Source organism: Microcaecilia unicolor, chromosome 6 (genome assembly GCF_901765095.1).
Source record: "Microcaecilia unicolor chromosome 6, aMicUni1.1, whole genome shotgun sequence".
Lineage (NCBI taxonomy): Eukaryota > Metazoa > Chordata > Amphibia > Gymnophiona > Siphonopidae > Microcaecilia > Microcaecilia unicolor.
The window spans coordinates 270,101,658-270,117,246 of NC_044036.1; the positions used below are offsets into that span (position 1 = coordinate 270,101,658).

General features: G+C 44.4%; 1 protein-coding gene across 1 annotated transcript in view; it reads right to left on the reverse strand.

Moving 5' to 3' along the window:
* The window catches only part of SCAI (suppressor of cancer cell invasion), a 275,975-nt gene that overhangs the window by 62,815 nt on the left and 197,571 nt on the right, over positions 1-15,589 (reverse strand). The window contains 4 exon segments of the mRNA XM_030206106.1: positions 5,471-5,549; positions 9,963-10,003; positions 10,006-10,063; positions 10,902-11,003. Coding sequence (XP_030061966.1) covers positions 5,471-5,549; positions 9,963-10,003; positions 10,006-10,063; positions 10,902-11,003 — 280 coding nt within the window.

A 15,589-nucleotide genomic window follows, 5' to 3' on the forward strand; every position in this document is an offset into this window, starting at 1 on the left:
CCGTGAGCGATACTCTCTGCTCTTCGTGCCGTCCGTCGATCATGCTGTGGGCGGGGCTCCGCTCCTCGCGGCTCAATTAAGGAGCTTGGAAATTTAGGGCTCACCACAGCAGTGCCTGTGACGCTCTGAGTCACATGGGCAGGAGCCAGGGCACAAAGGTAGGTGCCAGTGCTGCTGGGAAGCTGGAACAGAAAAATTACTCATGTCATTTAAAACTGCAGCAAACTGTGTTTGCTTGAAGTGGTGCCTAAAATCAGGCACCTGACTGACCACTAGTGCAGAGGGGGCCTGAGAGAGGAATGCGGGGGCCTGGGCCCCCGAGGCCCCACACAGTTACGCCCCTGTCCTCCACAACCCAAATTACCTGTTTAATGCTGACGAGAGTGCCCAATCCCTATCAGCCAATGAGATCTGCTGCCCAGAACTACCCCAGTGTTCGAGAAGGATCTATGGCTTCGCCCTCACACCAGATGGCAAACCTCCTCCACTTGATATCATATCACTTTCTAGTGGAATCTCTCCTGGAAGCGAACAACACCTAGGAGACACCTTCTGGAAGATGTGAAGAATTGATCTCTAGAATCTCAACATTCAAGCTACGAGGACTAGGGTTTGAAAATTGGGGTGCAAGAGGGATCCCTCATTCTGAGTGACGAGGGTCAAATCCCGGCAAGCTAGTTCCAGGAGCAGGGGGAACCACATATGTCATGGTCAAAATGGGGCAATGAGAATCATGGTTCCCTTGTCTTGCTTGAGTTTCAGGAGAAGTTTTGCTATGAGAGGTACTGGAGGATAAACATACAGAAGGCCCTTTCCCCAGTTGAGGAATAAAGCATCTGAGGCTAGTCTGCTGTGTGAACCTCCCAGTTTGGAATAGTACTGGGAGACTTTCAGGCTTATTTTCGAAAGAGAAGGACGCCATCTTTCGACACAAATCGGAAGATGGGGTCCTTCTCACAGGGTCGCCCAAATTGGCATAATCGAAAGCCAATTTTGGGCATCCCCAACTGCTTTCCATTGTGGGGACGACCAAAGTTCCCAGGGGCGTGTCGGAGGCGTAGAGAAGGAGGGACTTGGGCTCGACCCATAATGGAAAAAAAGGGCGTCCGTGACGAACACTTGGACGACTTTACCTGGTACGTTTTTCTTACAACCAAGCGTCAAAAAGGTGCCTGAACTGACCAGATGACCACCGGAGGGAATCAGGATGACCTCTCCTTACTCTCCCAGTGGTCACTAACCCCCTCCCACCCTCAAAAATATTCTTAAAAATCTTTGTGCCAGCCTCAAATGTCATACTCATGTCCATTGCAGCAGTATGCAGGTCCCTGGAGCAGTTTTAGTGGGTGCAGTGCACTTCAGGCAGGTGGACCCAGGCCCATACCCCCCCCCCACCTGTTACACTTGTGGTGGTAAATGTGAGCCCTTCAAAACCCAACACAAACCCACTGTGCCCACATCTAGGTGCCCCCCTTCACCCGTAAGGTCCATGGTAGTGGTGTACAGTTTTGGGAAGTGGGTTTTGGGGGGGCTCAGCACACATGGTAATGGAGCTATGTACCTGTAAGCAATTTATGAAGTCCACTGCAGTGCCCCTAGGGTGCCCGGTTGGTGTCCTGGCATGTGAGGGGGACCAGTGATGAAGAGGTCTACCAATGGAGTGCCCTATTCTTGGAAGATCTTGTGAGCTAAGCCCATGTTCTGATTGAGCAGCTGATCACTGGAGGGATTAAGGCATGACACCTCCTTAATTCCCTAGTGGTTGCTTGCTGACCCCTCCCTCTCCCCTGAAAGTGAAACTGAAAGGGGATACCAGGCCCTCTAACAGTATTTTTGCGATTCATAATTTGGACGTTCCAGTTTGTAAAATGGCTGTTCATGCCAGGTGCATAGCCACAGATGGGCCTGGGTGGGCCAGGGCCCACCCACTTAAGGCTCAGGCCCACCCAACAGTAGCACACATTTAATGGTAGCTGGTGGAGATCCCAAGCTTTACCAGCTGAAGACTTCCCCCTGATGGTAACAAAAATGCTAGTCTCCACGCTACCTGTACCTGCACATGCTCAGTTTACAGCGCATGCCTGCTGCAGACTGCCAAGTTGGAAAGAAGCGTTTTGTTCACCAGCTGAGATATTTTTTTGGTTGGGGGGGGGGGGGGGGGAGAACACTTGGTGCCCACCTAGTTCTTGCCTAGGCCCACCCAAAATCTATTTTCTGGCTACGCCCCTGGTTCATGCTGGATGTCTTGAACACACGAACATCCATCTCATATTTCCTGACATATTTCCTGTTGAATACATGCGAGATGGGCATCCATTTTGGACATTATGAGCTGGACATCTCTATTCTGACTTGGATGTCCTTTCAAAAATATCCCTTCACAGCTCATTTTTGCCAAAAGTGAACTTAGAGGGTTTTGGAAATAAAGCCCTTCAATTTGTGTGCAGAATTTTTATTTGGGGGGGGGAGGGGAAATTAAAGGAGGCCTTCCCTTTGATTCCTTGAATGTAAAAAAATACATTCTTGCCAATAAGTAAATACATATTTATATATTAGCCAATACTCACTGAGTTTCAGAGGATCACTTGAATTGCCCTTGTCCTCTCCCCCCACTACTGTCTTGCTCACATAGATCCCCTCTGGCTCGCCATCATGTCTCCTATACCCTGCTGGTAGCTGCAGCCTCTGCATCTGCTGAACCTCTATGGTGGGGTGTGTCTGCATTGCCACATATTCATGGGAACCCTGCTGTTTGCTGAGAGACACCACTTTCAGCTAAGAATATTTATATAAACAGATGGATTTCAAAGGAATAATATTAAATGTGCAGACATTTCTGTATCTGATGAGTAGTGAGAGGGTCCTCACCGGAAGCAGATACATGTTGCAATATAATGAGGACAGTTCTATAAATAAGGTGCTAATGTTTATGCGAGGATCACACATGTAAATGAGCAGAATACTGGTATTTGCATGCGCATCTGTGCACATACACTCATAAATGCCCCACAATCTGCTTAAGTGCTATTCTGTACATGTGTGCATATCTTATATAGTGCATATCTGACAGGTGGGTGTAAATACAAGACTTAGACTGGGAGCTCACTAGGGACAGAAAAAGTACCTGCATATAACATATGTAAACCGCTTTGGCTGTGCCCACAGAAAGTCAGTATATCAAATCTATGACCCTTACATGGGTGGCGCGCACAGTTATATGCATATCTTTTGTCATTTAGGCGCAAGCGTTTACACTAGCTCCATGGCTGGCATAAGTGCTTGTGCCTAAATTTCAGGTACTTAGGGGGTCTTTTATGAAGCGGCGGGCTTACCACTCTCTAAACCAGAAGTACCAGTGGGCTACCGCAGCAGCCTGGCAGTAGTTCCCACCCCAAATGTGCACCATTTCCGGCACTAGCAAAATAATCTTATTTTTGTAGCACCGGTGTTTACCCAGCGGTAATCAAGCAGTGCTGCATGCTGCCCGGTTACTGCCGGGTTAGCACAGGAGCCCTTACCACCACCTCAATGGGCACATTAAGTGCCCCCCCCCCCCCCCCAAATGGCTGCGTGGCAAATGATTCACTTGCTGCATGGCCATTTCTTTAAACAAAAACATCTTTTTACCCGCTGCGGTAAAAGGGGGCCTCAGTGCGCATCAAAAACATGAACTGACACCAGCGCATTCTCTCTTTTGCAGCAGCTTAGTAAAAGGATCCCAAATTTTAGCTGTTACACTAGTATTCTGTAAGGGAAAGTAAGCACCTACTTTCCTTTATAGAAGACACCACATAGACACCTAAACGTAGACAAACTGTTATAAAATTGCCCCTAAATGTAACAAAACAACATCATTTCACTGACATAATCCAGTCTTATAAAAATCCAATTTTAAAAACACGATGCAACCACAGGTCCCCCCCACCCCCTTGAAAAAAATCCTTCTGCAACCCAACTCAATAATTCTTTGGAAGTACCCATCTCACATATGGAGAAGGATCATGTGTTCAGAAAAGCTCAAATTGGTTGATCCACCTGTCAAATCCCCACCATCCACCTACCCAAGCTCAATGCAAGAGATAAACAGCACCTGAAGTGTAAAACAGACCTTTGAACTCTGTGGAGATGGAAGTGCGTTTTCTTTTTAATGTTATTATTATTTCTCTTTCACTTTTTCATGGAAGTGCTTTGCTGCAGATAAGTGTGATGTACATAAATGGATATTATTTTTATCCCCCCCCCCCAAGTGCTGTTTGACAAATATATATTGGGACCAGTTCCCACTCACTTCCACCACCAGCTGAATGCAAAGCCTAAAGACACTAGGTCATGCGGTGAGGATGGGGGTGAGATGGGCAGGAGGGAGGGGAAAGCTACAGAAAAGCATGCCTCTGGATAAAGGAATGCACGCTTAAACCAACAGGTAGAAGGGGTTGAAAAGAAGTAGGAGGATCATGAAATATTGGGGGCTTCCATACCTTATCAGGAAGGACCTCAGCCAAACCTGAATGGGTCCTACAGTAGCATGTTCAAAGCCAATTTCCGTGTGTGTATTACATCATGTGTGTGCAAGACACCACAAAGTTAGGGGACTTGTTGGAGCAAGGGGTTCAAAGCTTCCAAACAACAAGAGCTATCTGTCTTCATATTTATTTTTTAAGTCAGAATACTAGGAAAACCTTGATTTCATAAAGCCAATCAAGCATTAGGATACTTTACTCAACTATACATCTCTGAGGAGGTTTCTACATGATCCTTAGAAGTAAAATGCCACTGCCAAACCCAATCCTGCCCAAAAGCAGGTACCTGAGGCCTTGCACACTACAACATCTTCTGAAGGATTCAAGGTCCCAGTGGCACCCCAATATTTCACTGGGAAAGAATGGCATGAAGTGAAGTGATTTAACAGAATCATGAGGAGGCTTGAATTTCTGCATTGGTGGGCAATGGGCATGTGGAAAGCATAAAAACATGTCCTCTGGCAGCAGGCTCCTATTTCCCATCTCAATAAAATGGGATCAAATCCTTGTCTGCAAATATAGCAAATTAATCATTATATGATTTTAGCTACAGCTTAATGGGCACTGAGCCCATTGTAACAAATCCCTAACACTGCAAACATATCCAAAGCTCAGAGGTGCCCTGCAAAAGGCTCACACAGAGTATAGAAACCAGATGAACAGTGCAAGGCAACAGTTATTGTCTGAGTTATTCAAAACAGCCCCCATCTCTGTAAGATGGTTCCCCCCCCCCCCCCCCCCCCCCCCGAAAGCAGAAGAGATTGAAGGAGGAACTCATACTGAAGAGGGCCCTTTGTTGCATTTAACAAAACCAGTTGCTTGCACAGGCCACTCAAGCATCAGATTGTGCATTTCAAGCGGCTTTACAAACACACCGGGGAGGGGGGGGGGGGAGAAAGATGCAGTGAATTCAAGCCTTGCTCATGACAGGGAGCATTCCTTTATTGTACCTTCATAGTCACAACGACCTGTTGGGAATACGCCCGTGGCAGACAGGTATATCAGAAGCACACTGTTGGCAGGTAATTCCTATAATGCAAAAATGCAGCTGTTTATTCACAAATTTTTCTTCCTGCAGGTGCCAAACATAAAGGCTAGATACCAGTTTCTTCTGTCTCCAAGAGATCGTCATAACCTAGTGCTAAATGGAACAGTAGGTAAATGTATCTTCCTGCCCACTGAAACAGCAGTGCAGACTGACATGAAGGCCATTGGTTTAAATGATCCAATAGAACAAGGCATTCATTTTGCTGTAGGCTGCACCATTAAATGGAGTCATTTCATTGGCTTACAGGCAGACACTAACTTAAAGAACGTAAAATGTAAAGTTTTGGAGTCTCATGACTTTAAATAAAATTGGCAAAAAGCTTTACTACTATTCAAAATGTTAAAATGCAGCTATTGACCACATTTAAAAATAATTTCATTTTTTTCTTTTCATGTACACATATTGTTAAGGCCAGATTTAGAAACTTGGTAGCCCTCCCCAAAATCCTCTTACAGGTGGCCTAATTGTTTTGCACACATAATTATGTTTTCAATTTACACCCAAACTTGAAAATCACCATCATTTCCAGCGCATTGCTAAAAGAATGCACAGGCAAATCTGCAAACACCCTGCTACTGATCCGTTTCTTGTTTTGTTCTCTTAGGCTTCCACCGCTGGCGTCATAGCTCTTGCAGTGGTCCAGGTCTTGCCACGTTTATGTAGAACTGATGTTTCAGCCATCTTGCTGTGGCTTTCTTCAGGGTATGACAAGGCAAGACCCTGACAACTGCAACAATCATTTCTTTTTCTGTATAGACACAAGCGTTACCACTGCATTGTACATTTGTTGGCACAAAAAAAATGTATGTGCTGATAGATGTGTGGATTTCATCACTGGACCTTAAATCTTGTCCTTGCTAGGTTGATCTATATTCTGGATAGAGGGAATTCCTGCAGCGGGGGAGGGAGGAGTGAGGGTTGCAGAAGGATTTGTTTAATTCTCAAGCACAGCCTTGTGGTCTTAACTTTGGGGCCTCTTTTACTAAAGCTTAGCACGTGCTAAATGCTAAAAAGTCCATTTTATACCTGTGGGCTTCTTAGCACTCACCAATTTCATTAGTGTGTGCTAAGCTTTAGTAAAAGAGCCCCTTAAAGTCTTATTCAATTATTTATTTAATTTTAAAATTGTTGTGTGTTCTGTCCATCTTGACTTAGGAGTAGGGACTGCCCTTACAGGGGTAAACAATGAACTGGAGTCTGTAGATCAATGTTTAAATTGCTCAATTGTGTTCCTATAAAATTGTCTGCATGTATACACATGTACAAAGAATGCAAAGACACAGGGGTGGAGGGGGTAAATCTGGCACGAACATTTACACACCAGTAATGTGCTTAAAAGTTCATTCTACTAGTATATATGTGTGTACGTGTGGACACACACATTTACATGCAGATACATGCCTATGTCTATTCTGTAAAATAGTGCATACCTGCGACAGCATACCAGCTTACAGGTGGGCATGCACATGAGTGGACTCTGGGCAGAGTGTACATTACATATATACCCCCGGATTCTATATAACAGACCTAGAGTTCTGTGCCAAATCCAAGTGGATTCTATAGCAACGCACGTAACTTAATTGGCTTACAAGCCAATCAGCGTTTTAACAGCACTTAACAAGCAATAATGAGCACTAATTGGCAATAACTAGAATTTACACGCACAATCCCTAAGCGTATTCTGTACTGTGTCTAAATTTTATGTGAGCAGGCAAAAAGGGTCGTAGTTTATGGATGGGGAAACTGCATTTCATGGGTGTTCCAAATATTTACAATCGCACACTGTTACAGAATATGGCCAGTGCGCGTAAATCTACATGCCGGGATTTATGTCACATTTTCGTTGGTGTAAACGGTTGCGCGTAGTTTTAGACGCTGTGATTTCCACCTGGTGTATACTATATACCACGTCTAAATGTAGGTACTGCTTATAGAATACGTTTAGGAGGAACTGTTTACTGTGTGGATTTTTAGGCACCATATATAGAATCTGGCCCATAGGTTGTAAAATACACATAAGTTACACATGTATCACTACCACTTAGGTCCACAAGCTTACACAAACTCTGTGGCTGGTGTAATTGATCATGCGCATATATACCCAGTTACACTAGTGCTCTATAAACGAAAGTAGATGTCTGCTTTCCTTTATAGAATATGTGTCATCAGGTGCCCTCTGGGCACTCATTATAGAATTACCCCTCCCCCCAGGCCATCTACTTTAATGTGATCTACGCATAGGCTAAGGCTGCTAAGTGGATCCAGAATCGCAAGACAGGGTTTACCCGAGTGTATGCTGGGATTTGTAGTCTTGCTTTTCTTAGGGAATATAATGGGGAAAATCAGAACTACAAGTCCCTGCATCCAATGGGGTAAACAAAGGACTGGATCAACCCCTGTCCTGCACATCTGGATCCAGATGATGGCCTTAGCATGGGTGTACCCAGGGTTGGTGAACAGTTGGAATAGGGGAGGGTATGAATTTTAAAATATGTGCATATGGACTTATTCATTCTAGCATATACACGCACATAATTACACCTGCCTCAGATCTGTGGTAAACGTGTGCTCTTGTTTCTCTGGGATAATCTCATGAAATCTTTATAAAACAAGCACAACGTATGTGCTTAGGTGTCTTGTTAACCTTGGCATTCTGCTATAGAATTATCCACTAGTTATGCAAATCCCTATATATATATATATATATATATATATATATATATATATACACACACACATTTTTATTAATAAATTCATCTATTTATAAACCTAATAACATGAACCTATCAAAAACGACAGAGCAAGTTAATCCATAGCACTCTTATAACATGAGCACTTCAGAGGTGCAGGGATCTAAGAGAAAAAGAGCACATTAAAAAAAAAAAATCGATAAAACTGGGCATTATCCCTTGTCATGACCCTGGTATACAGAGATTATAGCTGCTAGAAAATAAAAGGGGGAAGAGTTTAATGCTTAAAGCAGCAGGCTGAGAGCCAGGGGTTCAAATACTACTGACACTTCTTGTGATCTTGTACAAGTCGCTTAACCTTCCACTGCCTCGGTTACACACCTACCAGCTAATATTCAGCTGGTGGTGGTCAGTGTTTTTGTGTGTGTGTGTGTGTGGGGGGGGGGGGGGGGGGTTAAACACTGATTACCATGGGCAGAATTTGGCCCCAATATTCAATGCTGGGTCATGTTCGGGCACCAGAATTGAATATATAGTCATGTGGGCATGTGCTGGTCACCGGATCTTATGCAAGTCCTGCTGATATTCAGCTGTGACTGTAAATGAAGCTTATGTGGGTCCCGGTTGAATGTCGGCTGGTACTGGCATAAGGAGAACCAGGTCCCCCCTCCCTCCTGATTCTGATACCCCTTCCTCCTTCCTTCCCCCCCCCCCCTAAATCTGATTCATCCTTCCCTTCCTTTAAGATTCCTGGTGGTCTAGGGGTCCAGTAGACAGGAGTGATGCCCACTCCCTCCTGCCCATTGTGACCTCTAGTAGCAGTCTTGTGATTCTAGTGTTAGTATCATGATGTTGCCACTGAAGGCTGCCATGGTCATTCTGAGGCTGAAGCTGTGATTAGCAGGATTGAGTGGGCATCGCTCCTGCCCAATGGACCACTAGATCACCAGGGATCTTAAAGGTAGGCCTGGGGGAAGGGGAACTATGGAGTCTTGTTGGGGGATTTAGTTTGTTGTTCAGGAATAGGGAGAATCAGAGGGGGAGGGGAAGGGAGGAGGAATCGGAATTAGGCAGTGGGGGGGGGGGGGGGGTCCAGAGAACTCTTCAGAATGTACCCTAAAGTTATCCAGGCACCAGCTGATTATTCAGTACTGATGCCTGGATAGCTAACCAGGCAGAGACAGGACTGCTCTGTCCAGACTCTGCTCTTGTAACACCACTTTCCTGCCTGGATTTAGGATGGCTGGTTAATGGTGATATTCAGCTGCTGAATGTCAACAGATAGCTGGCCACTAGCAATTTAACTGGCAGCAGCCTCTTTCACCCTGTTAAACTGCTTTGAATATGGACCCCTTAAGAATGTAAGCCCTTTGGGGACAGGAAGATATCTATTGTACCTGAGTGACAACTGGAAATGGTGTGAGAAATGGAAAATCCCTCCCCTTCCCTTCAAGCCAGCAACAATAGTCCGTTTACATGAGATTACCTTATTCTTTCATTTTTTATTCTCTTTTACAACTCCCACTCTTTCCCCTTCCTAACAGATCTAGCTGACATGCCTAATGGATCCCTTGCTGGCAAACATCTGGAGAGGTTGTCTCCTATGATACTGAATCCCTCAGATCCCTTCCTTCTCTGGTGTTTTGAGAAAAGCTCCCATCTTTGCATTATTTCCCTACAAATTTCTGCAAAGAGTGTACACACCTTGAAAGATGCAGCGAGGAAGGTGAAGAGTTGGCTAAAGGTGGCTTGTACAGGAGGTACTTGTGAGGATTCTCCCGCTTTGCAGGTTTCTCAGCGGGCTCCTGCAAAAAGGATGTGTAGTTAGAAATAGCTTTACTTACAACTTCTTTTCATATGCTTTTTTCTTTTAATCTACTAGGCTAATTCCTTCCACTGCCACCACATAACTCCATTGAATCTTTTTCTTTTTAAGTGCAAATATAGTTGCTCAACAGCACTGGTTTACTTCACCACTGAATATCATTATCCTCTTACCACATCAGTAAAGAAAAAAGTATAGTAGAGGGGATTTGGGGAGTAGTACAAGCAGGTTACAATGGGATCAGCCTATGGGCTCCACCTGGCTCCAAGCCTCCCACCCAACCACTGCAACCAGTAGGGGATACAGGCCAGTGGTTAGAGGAGTGGACCAAGGCCTGGGAAGCCAGGGTTCAAATCTGCATCTCCCACTGACACACTGAGACCTTGGACAAGCCATTTCACCCTCCAGTGCCTCAGGCACAACCCATAAGTCCACTTGGACAGGGAAATAACTTGTGTGCATGAATGCAATTTGCCTTGAGCTCACATTTAGGAAAAGAGGGTTAATTAAATAAAAAAATCCAAATCCACATACATCCCACCACAATTTCTGGAGCAAGAAAAATTTTCCTAAGATAAGGAAACCCCTTTTATTTTGTACCTGGTCAACATTTAGATTTTCTTCTTACTAACTGGATCTGTGAGCCTATTTTCTCCTGTATGTACGGTCCTGGTCTTTGATTCCATATAAATGAAAACTAATCGAGTGACATTTACAGGGTTGTTTTTGCAGCAGCGAACATGCTTGTGTCATGCTTTACCAAGACCTTAATAAGCCTGAAAAAATTAAATGCAACAGATTTGTGCAGAGAAGCTCACCTGCAGTCCAGGCTTATTCATTTGTGTAGCCAAGTTCATGGGTTCCTTTCCAGTGCTTGCAACATTCGGGAACATGTCAACGGTTAATTCACTGAACTTTACCTAGAAGAGAGAAATCATCCATTGCACGCATGTGGAAAAGCATGGGATGGACATTTTTCCCTTTAGGAAACCACATTTGGTATCCTGAACAGAAGTTAAACTAGGAACCTGGACCAGTGGCGTATTTATTTTTGCATACACACCCCTGTAAGACCCAACTCCCCCACTCCCCTGTTCATACCTTAAAATCATCTCTGCTCCAGTCTTTGCCCAGGCAGTGACAGCAACTGTCATAGGCTGCCTGCGGCCTGCACCAGGACTTCCTCTTTGAACCGTCCCACCCTTCACAAATCAGGAAGTTACAACAGAAGGGGCGGGGAGGGGACTGTTCAGAAAAGAAATCTCGGTGCAGGCTGCAGGCAGCTTATGAGTGCTGCTGCCACTGCCTGAATGAAGACTGGAGCAGAGATGATTTTAAAGGTACGGGGAGGGGGGGGGGAACAAGGGGGTGTGCAGGAGATGCCCCCCTTGTAAGAAATTCCTGGCTATGCCACTCACCAGTTTAATGGCTCAAGTTGCAAGATCTATGTGCTACCATGTGAAAGCTTCCTGGTTCAACCCAAGAGTCAGCCCTTCTGCTACATGGCTTGACTGTATCTGGGAATTCTGTGGAGGGAGCATTCACAGCTCTGGGGGCTGGGGGAGAGAGAGAAAGCCATGATTGTTGCTCAAGGGTGACACCTGGTGGCAAGGCCAGATTAAGATCAACTGATGCCTTAAGCACAGCCCAACAATGTTGCCCCTCAGCCCTTCCATTGCTTATCATTACTGTATGAAACAAAACATCATATATATACTTAGAAAACAACTGAAGTTCATGTTGGATAATGGGTGTGGCAAACGGCAGTGAAAGAATTAAGGGAATGATAGGCAGGGGGACAACACTCTGTAGTACCCCTTCTCCTGGTGCCCTAAGCACTTGTTTATTTTGCTTAATGGTTAATCCAGGGCTGCCTAGTGGCCAGATTCAGGTGCCCTGATTGTAGCATTTCAAAAGGAGCCCTACTTGGGCTCAGCTGCAGAAGATCACTGCAATGAACAGACTAAACTATGTTGATAGGGGATATATTATTACTACTACTACTTATCAGGATACAAAATTCCCAGGCAGTTGTGAATGAAGGCTCATGGGCCCAAGTTTCCAATGTACTGGAAGTACAATAGAACAGGAAGAACCTGCTAAGTCAAAAAAACAAACAAAAAAACCCCCACTTTCAATCTAGCGGCTGTCAGTAGATAAAAACCTTTACATTTTTTTAGATGCCCAGGACTCTTAAGTGTTGTAGCAACATTTTTAAGCCTCATTTTGAGGTTAACTGCATGCTTAGCTAAGGCACGGAGACAGCAATACATCACAGACTGGCTGCCACAACAGCATTTCTAATGTGGTTATTTACTTCCTCTTGCCAACAGCAAGACTGTCCCACAGGCTTTCAAAACACACATGGTTTTCTCCTGCTGCTGCTACGTTACTGCCAAGATAGCAGAGAAAACAAGCAGACAAAGCCTTGAAAATGTGTCTTATCCTCATTTGTTTAAAAAAGTAAAACTGTTCTATGTTATATGATTTTGATCATTAATTTCTACAGTATTCTGTACTATGCAAATACTGGGGTGTGTTCTCGCCACATTATTTATTTATTGCATTTGTATCCCACATTTTCCCACCTCTTTGCAGGCTCAATGTGGCTTACAATACATCATGAATAGTGGAAATATATAAGAAAATAGACATTTAGAATTGCAAAAAATCTTGGGTAAACATGATAATGATAAAGCATGATAATAATATAACAAGCAAATATCTTAAGGCAGCACTGGATATATGTGTAGGAGTTCACATTTGTTCACATTTGTTAACATAGTAACATAGTAGATGACGGCAGAAAAAGACCTGCACGGTCCATCCAGTCTGCCCAACAAGATAACTCATATGTGCTACTTTTTGTTTATACCCTACTTTGATTTGTACCTGTGCTCTTCAGGGCACAGACCGTATAAGTCTGCCCAGCCCTATCCCCGCCTCCCAACCACCAGCCCCGCCTCCCAACCACCGGCTCTGGCACAGACCGTATAAGTCTGCTCAGCACTATCCCTGCCTCTCAACCACCAGCCCCGCCTCCCACCACCGGCTCTGCCACCCGATCTCAACTAAGCTCCTGAGGATCCATTCCTTCTGCACAGGATTCCTTTATGCTTATCCCACGTATGTTTGAATTCCGTTACCGTTTTCATTTCCACCACCTCCTGCGGGAGGGCATTCCAAGCATCCACTACTCTCTCTGTGAAAAAATACTTCCTGACATTTTTCTTGAGTCTGTCCCCCTTCAATCTCATTTCATGTCCTCTCGTTCTACTGCCTTCGCATCTCCGGAAAAGGTTCGTTTGCGGATTAATACCTTTCAAATATTTGAACGTCTGTATGATATCACCCCTGTTTCTCCTTTCCTCCAGAGTATACATGTTTAGTTCAGCAAGTCTCTCCTCATACGTCTTGTAACGTAAATCCCATACCATTCTCGTAACTTTTCTTTGCACCGCTTCAATTCTTTTTACATCCTTAGCAAGATACGGCCTCCAAAACTGAACACAATACTCCAGGTAGGGCCTCACCAACGACTTATACAGGGGCATCAACACCCCCTTTCTTCTGCTGGTCACACCTCTCTCTATACAGCCTAACAACCTTCTAGCTACGGTCACCATATTGTCACACTGTTTCGTTGCCTTTGGTATGCCTTGTTAAAGAGATGGGTCTTCAATAGTTTGCGGAAGTTAGTTAGTTCATAGATCATTTTTAAGTTGCGCGGCAGCGCGTTCCAGAATTGTGTGCTCAAGTAGGAAAAGGTTGATACATGCGTTAGTTTATATTTTAGACCTTTGCAGTTGGGGAAGTGAAGATTAAGGAATGAGTGGGATGTTTTTTTAGCGTTCCTGGGTGGTAAGTCTATCAGGTCTGACATGTAGGCTGGGGCATCTCCATGAATGATTTTGTGAACTAGGGTACATATTTTGAACGTGATGCGTTCTTTGAGTGGTAGCCAGTGTAGCTTTTCTCGTAGGGGTTTAGCACTTTCATATTTTGTTTTGCCGAATATGAGTCTAGCTGCAGTGTTCTGGGCTATCTGAAGTTTCTTGATTATTTGCTCTTTGCAGCCAGCATATAGTGCTGCAGAAGGGAAACCTAACAGTCCCAATAAACCTGGTCTGCGCTGGTTCCATACTGCTTGACGTTCATGGTTGAAGGGTTGTGGGACACTTGTGACTGAACAGTATAGGCACAATGTTCAGCAGAGTTCTGAATGTGTCCTGTAAAATGATTCCCGTCTGTTTGTCCAGACAAGAGTTCACAATGTCTGTGTTCTTCAGGACTTCAAAACAGCAAAATTAAATCTAAAAAATAAACTGTGCTTTGGGGGGAGAGTTTAGTATAAAAACAAAAGCAGGACTCAAACTGTCTCTTCAGTCTGGGACATATCCTGTAAGAGGTCACAAAGGTGTCACGGCAAGGATTCTGCTTTAACATTTAATAGTCAAATACAAAGTCAAGCAGAACTTGGTTAATGTTTCTGTACTCAGAATCATAGAACATGACAGCAGACAAAGAGCATACGGCCTATCCTAGTATTCTTCAATGCAAGGCCTAGGGGGGGGGGGGCAGTGGCGGCCCCCTCAACTTCTGAGGTTTTTTTTCTGCTACTATCAAGCCTCTCTAACCAAGCTCACTACAGAAAAGGAGAAATGGATGAGGGAGGAGCCACATGCTTTAAGAATATGACATTTTTGAACAGACCATGAGAATATATTTGGAAATGCTCACCACCTGGAGGTTACCCCAATGAAAAGTTTTAAAGTTGGGATGGATGTCATTGACACACGTTGGTCAACAGTATCTGGCCCTGCATGGAAGATATTTGGAGGCTCTCCTTCAGCTCATTTGGATTCAAAGTGACTTAAAAATTAATGAAAACCACTGGACTATCCAGTTTGCCCATCAACTTTTCAAAATTATTGGGGGTGCTAAGCCCAATGGAAATAACCCCTCCCTGGACACATACAAGGAATTTTCTCAATATTGGGGGTGCTCAAGCACCCACAGCACCCACAGAGTCAGCTCCTGACCATACCAACTGCTCATCTCTACTGCCCCTTCCTCAGAGATCCTCTGTGCTTGTCCATGCTTTTCTTAAATTCTGATACTCTCCTTGTCTCCATCTCCTCCACTAGAGGCTGTTTCAACACATCCACCACCCTTCTGGTAAAGGAGTATCCCCTTAGATTACTCTCTTTTACTGTCAAAGACAGTGCATGCCTAAATATCCCCTTTGTATGGGTATTTTATCGAAGCCAATAAAATATTAGAGTGTTTCTACCAATTTTCCCCCACCTCTTCTTTCCTTCAGCAAGAACATTTGGAGTTAGGTTTTGTGCTGCAGGATCTTTCGTCTAATCTGCTTTTGGTCTCACAATGCCTACAGAAAGGAACAGCATCCAGAAATGACACAGTACACAACTGAATCTCACTAGTCACCTATATAGGGTATATCACCGTCCTCCTCCCTGCTAGAGATACCTGAATATATTGT